The sequence below is a fragment of the Octopus bimaculoides genome, chromosome 22 (assembly GCF_001194135.2).
Source record: "Octopus bimaculoides isolate UCB-OBI-ISO-001 chromosome 22, ASM119413v2, whole genome shotgun sequence".
Lineage (NCBI taxonomy): Eukaryota > Metazoa > Mollusca > Cephalopoda > Octopoda > Octopodidae > Octopus > Octopus bimaculoides.
Window position 1 is genome coordinate 37,270,639 of NC_069002.1, and position 5,992 is coordinate 37,276,630.

Genomic DNA, 5,992 nt, shown 5'->3' on the forward strand with positions numbered 1-5,992 from the left:
AATGCTTTTTGATCCTCGTTTGGAATCATCAGTATGACATGACCCTAGACAAATATATATGAGACTCATTCAAACATTTTACAAAATGAGAAAGATTAGAAGATATTCGAAGAAAGTTTTTTTCCTTTCCTTCATAGATGTTTCATAGTTCAGCAAATGAGAGAGAAAATTAAAGAGAGAAAGAAAAATCCCATTTACAGATTACTTCTGGGGAATTACTATGTTGTGAAAAAGTTCATGAATGTATTTATGATAGTTTTGACTGTGAAGGCGCATGGCTTATTGGTTAGAGTGTGGGACTCATGATCATAAAGTTGTGGTTTTGATTCCTGGATCAGGCAATGTGTTGTGTTCTTGAGACAAACACTAGTTGCTCTAGTCCATTAAGCTGGTACAAATGAGTCATCCTGTGATGTACTGGCATCTAGGGAGGAATATATACACACCAGAGAAACTGGGAAACTAGTCTTATGCTCCCTCTGGGCTGACCATAATAGGCTTGACTACAAACAAATTACAGGGGCTGGTTTTGGTGTCATCATTCCGGGTATAGATCATATATATTTCGGCTGGGATTCTGTAGTAGTTTACCTTTCGTTGTGTTTGTAAAGACAAATATATTTTCTTTGCTTATTTTAATGTTCTATTTTTCAGGGCAATGTTTGTGGCTCAGTCCAGGCAACAGATAGGTTGATGAAAGAATTGAGGGAAATATTTCGATCTGAAAGTTACAAAAAGGGTGAGTTGGGAATTAGCTTAATGTAACCTTTTCTTTTTTTTTATTTTTTTTTATTCATGTTGGTTTTTTTTTTATTGTGTGTATAGGTGCTGGTGTAACTAGGGTGGTAAGAAGCTTCTTTCCCAACCACATGGTCTCAGGTTCAGTCCCAATGCATTGTACCTTGGTCAAGTGTCTTCTTTAGCCCCAGGCTGACCAAAGCATTGTGAATGGATTTGGTAGATGGAAACTGAAAGAAGCTCATTATGTGTGTGTGATGTTATGATGATGATGTTGATGTTTGTATATATATGTGTGTGTTATCTTTTGTCTAAATTTGTTTTCTGTTTTCAGCTATCTACACAATAGACCTAGTCAGTGAATGTTTGTATGAATGGAATGTCAAATTATTCAAGTAAGTACATTTTATTTCAGATATTTAATGTCAATTTAGGCTAACCCATTAGCATCCAGATTACACTTTGAAATGTAATGCTTATTTATTCACATTGCTTTCAATTAATCATATGTTATTTCATAGTTTTGAGGTTGTGATGATGTAATTGTTTATTTTTAGACTAATATTGTAGGGTTGGTGTGAGAGGCTGAATCTAGACAGCTTGAATATAAAACAGGTAGAAGATTTGGGCTGGATATGGCTTGTTTTAATACTCTTAAAATTGAACATCGTTTAGTTAGATGGAGGAGGTACAGAGGTTGTATTGAGGTATTGGTGAAGGAACAACTGCTCATGAGTGGGGATAAAGATTTCTGTTTAATGCCTTGTGTTTCTTAGTAGAAATCTAACTACTTAACATCTCTTTTTCTTTGTGGTTGTTCTTCGGTTCTAAGTTGGCTTTAATCACTCTTGTGATCAGAAGCAATCTAGCCGTAAATATTTAATCTTTTAATGTTCTTTTCAATGCATTTTTATTCTCTTTTGAATGTCCTTCGCATTTTAAAGTGATAGTGTGATTTTAGGAAAATTTAACTTTTATTTCTAGTAGATAACATAGAGGTACTTATGTTGGTTCATTCCCTCTGTGGGGACAAGAAAAATACATATTTGTGAGTCCAGTAGAATAAAGGTTTCCAACTTTTTTGTACCTCGAACTAATTTCATGCAAGACCAGAGGATCACATGCATAACAAAGTACAATAGAGTATATAATATATAATTTAGTTATTACAAATGTGTCCTTCATGTCACCAGCCCATACCTGTTTCCAATGAAGGTAATTTTCCCTCAAGGCCAGATGTGTTTTTGCAGAATATTGAAAATGAGTCACAAAAAAAAAAAAAAGGTAAATTTAATTTGAAAAACGGTTTGTAATGAACAAATTCTCATTCAATTTCTGTTTTGTACTTTTTTTGTTTTTCAGAGTGGATCAGGATAGCCCCCTACATGCAGATCTTATAACATTTAAAGAAAAAGAGGGGAGGGATCACATTCTATTAAATTTTACATTTAAGGTAAAGTTTTTATCTTAAACAATTTATCTGTTGTTTTAGTTACCAGCATGTTTACCAACCTACGTAGCTATTATTTGACATAACTCCATCAGTTTGAGTTTCTCTTAGATAGTTTTGGGGAAATACTATTTACTTATAACTGTAAGGATGTTATTAGTTTATTTTATTTTAAAAATTATTATCATAAACTTAGTGCAATTTATATAGGGTGGGCCAAAAGTCACGCACCAAAGCAAGGCTAGCATCGCATGTGCTTGCGAGCGCATGACTCCTGACTGACAAATATGTACCATATTTGGTGATGTACTGCTTAGGATCCAGGATAGTATCTTGTAAAATTATGTTGAATAATTTAAACCGATATGGTTTTGGATTGAATCCAGCTTTTTCAGCACTTTAGTCTTTTACTATAGCTTGGGCCGACCAAAATTCTTGTAAAAGGCCTTTCATCTACATTGTATATGTTTACATTTGTACTCCCTGAAAGTTGCTCATCACGAGCAGTGTTGGTGTTGTTGTCATTTCCGTCAACAGATCATCTCTTGCTTTGAAAAACCTGTGAAACAAGAGATCTTGACAGACAGTTAAGGTTAGTGACAAGAAGGGAATAGAATTGTAAGACAATGCCTCCATAATTCAGTCATCTTGACCATCAAATCAAATGAACAAATATATACTTATATATATATTACTCAGTTTGTAATTTAAGAAACAAAATATATTCAGTCGTTAATCAGTTTGAAATGTTTGGTGATTAGTTATTTAGTGCCGGATTTTCTTTTTGGTTTGATCTAATTTATTTGTTTTCTTTCCAGGATTCATTTCCATTCGATCCACCATTTGTGAGAGTTATCAATCCAGTAATCTCAGGAGGCTATGTTCTAAGCGGAGGAGCCATCTGTATGGAACTTCTCACAAAACAAGTTAGTGGAATTACTTTTTCTCCCTTTTTTTTTAACCCCCATAATATTTAGGTGCTGGTGTAGCTGTTTAGTGAGAAGCTTGCATCCCTATCTCATGGCTTTGAGTTCAGTCACACTGCCTGGCACTTTGGACAAGTGTCTTTTGTTTTAGTGCCAGGCCAACCAAAGCCTTGTGAGTGGATTGGGGAGGTGCAGGTGTGGCTGTGTGAAAAGAAGCTTGCTTTCTAACTGCATTGATTCAGGTTCAGTCCTACTGTGTGGCACCTTGGCCAAGTGTCTTCTATAACCTCAGGCTGACCAATGCCTTGTAGTGAATTTGATATATGGAAAGTGAAAGAAGCTTATTTGTATATATATATATATATATATATATATATATATGTGTGTGTATATATATGTGTAATAATAATAATATGTACGTGTTTTTGTCTCCCACCACTGCTTAACAACTGGTGTTGGTCTGTTTACATCCCTGTAACTTAGCTGTTCAGCAAAATGATATCAATAGAATGAGTACCAGGCTTGGAAAAATAAGTACTGGGTTCAATTCATTCGACTAAAAGTTCTTCAAGGCGATGCCCCAGCATTGCCACAGTCTAATGACTGAAACAAGAAGTTAAAAAAATAAATACATATGTGTGGTACTGTTACATTGCCTTGATGCCATATGATAGTTGTAAATAAGTGCCACTGTCATGTAAGCAGTGTCCTTTGTTTTGATTCTTCTGTTTCTGGTTCTGGGAAATATATTGCTTGGAAACAAGTGGCGGTTGGCAACAGGAAGGACATCCAGCTGTACAAATCCACCTTCACAAAATTTCATACAATACGTACAAGTATGGTAAAGTGGACATTAATTTGATGATGATGATGATTAATCTACTTCTCTTTTCCTAATTACAGTGTGAGGATGTTGTATTGATTGTTGCTTATATAATTGTAGGGTTGGAGCAGTGCCTACAGTATAGAATCTGTCATACTCCAAATATCTGCTACTTTGGTTAAGGGAAAAGCACGAATAAACTTCTCAGCTTCTAAAGTAAGTAACTTATTCTGAGTTTTACTGATTTCTTTTGCCATTTCAGAGTTTTCCAGAAATTTTAGTCATCAAATTAAAATGCAACGAAATTTGCAAGAAAGGTTTTGAGACTGGAATTTTATTGTGTGTATTTGTATTTTTGATTAGAGAATTCGGGAGAAGCACTTATGACTGGTGAGGTTGATGTGTTTAATGTTTAGTGAGAATTTCTGTAAGTGGGGAGAATGAATTTCAGAATGTTGGTAGGAATGAAAGTGGAAGAGTTTAGGAAGGAATCATTCTGAATTAGTGGTTGTAGCTTGTTATATTTGTTGGTGATTCCCTACTGACCCTGGCAGATGATGCCTGTGCACCACTTGGGGGACAATCCTCCAACTCATAGTTCTGTTTGGTGGTGAGGCTTTTACCCCAAACTCTTTTAGTTGCCTTTTATGATGGGTATATTCTTTGATGTACTGGTCCCGACACAGTACTAGTTCATCATGAAATGATGTGTTTAGTCACCTAGTCTGGGAATTGAACTCATGATGGCGATCTTGAGTGCGACTCATTAACTACTAGGCCATGACTATAAAAATTAGCTTGCAAATAAAATTGTATTATTTAAAAAAAAATATAATCCTATTGTTTTTGAATGTCATTGTGTAGATGTAAACCAGTTTAAATTGATAATGTTTTAGAAAGGCCGACTGATAAATGGCTTTCAAGGTTTAATGAGTACAAAATGGAGAGAGCCATATGTGTATTTCTGTTAAGAATAGGTTCTGATATTTAATTAGACATTGTAGGGGAATGAATGAATGAACTTGTTTTGTCTGTAACTGGACTTCTTTCTTCTTTCTAGAATCAATACAGTCTAGCTAGAGCTCAGCAGACATTCAAGTCATTGGTGCAAATTCATGAAAAAAATGGTTAGTATATCCTTAATAAAGTTTATCCCCCCCACCTTTTTTGTTTTTTTACTAATATGTTGTTTAACCCTTTAGCATCTCAGATTATACTGTCAAAATGTAATGTTTTGAACTAATTGGGCATTATATTGTAGCTTTGACATTTTGGTATGATTACTGATGGAATGACATTGTAGGTTAAGTGTGAAAGGTTGGAGCTGGCCAATTTGAATGTAGAACAGTTTGAATATTTCGGCTAGATATGGATAGTTTAAATGCTGGCGAGTTAAATATGTACAGTTAAGAAGTTTGCTTTGCAGCCACAAGGCCGCAGGTTTGATCCTACTGCTTGGCGTTTTGAACAAATGCTATTTTTAATAGCCTATGGTCAATCATGGAGATGGAAACTGTGTTGAATCACATGAGGTATAATTTGAAAAGAATAACCTTGTTATGCTGATTCTGCCTCCAAATTACAATAAGGGTACTCAGCCACTTACCTGTTAATTCAGGAGCAGATAATTCACTTGATTAAACATGAATTTTCGTCATTGAACTACAGATTCGCCAACCAAATATACCAAACACCTTCCACAGTGTAGTGACTCAACAGAAGCAGAAAGAGAATAAGGAAAGCTAACAATACAGAAAGGTTTAAAAAACAAAACAAAACACCCCCAAACCCACAAAATAATACTACTACCACATGAATCATCATCATCATCGTTTAACGTCCGCTTTCCATGCTAGCATGGGTTGGACGATTTGACTGAGGACTGGTGAAACCGGATGGCAACACCAGGCTCCAGTCTAATTTGGCAGAGTTTCTACAGCTGGATGCCCTTCCTAACGCCAACCACTCAGAGAGTGTAGTGGGTGCTTTTACGTGTCACCCGCACGAAAATGGTCACGCTCGAAATGGTGTCTTTTATGTGCCACCCGCACAAGC

General features: G+C 35.5%; 1 protein-coding gene across 1 annotated transcript in view; it reads left to right on the forward strand.

Annotated features, from left to right (window-relative positions):
• The window catches only part of LOC106879136 (ubiquitin-conjugating enzyme E2 Q1), a 22,335-nt gene that overhangs the window by 13,931 nt on the left and 2,412 nt on the right, over positions 1–5,992 (forward strand). The window contains exons 6-11 of the mRNA XM_052975741.1: positions 655–739; positions 1,073–1,133; positions 2,101–2,191; positions 3,007–3,114; positions 4,058–4,153; positions 4,998–5,064. Of these exons, the coding sequence (XP_052831701.1) occupies positions 655–739; positions 1,073–1,133; positions 2,101–2,191; positions 3,007–3,114; positions 4,058–4,153; positions 4,998–5,064 (508 nt within the window). The remainder of the gene's footprint in view (positions 1–654; positions 740–1,072; positions 1,134–2,100; positions 2,192–3,006; positions 3,115–4,057; positions 4,154–4,997; positions 5,065–5,992) is intronic.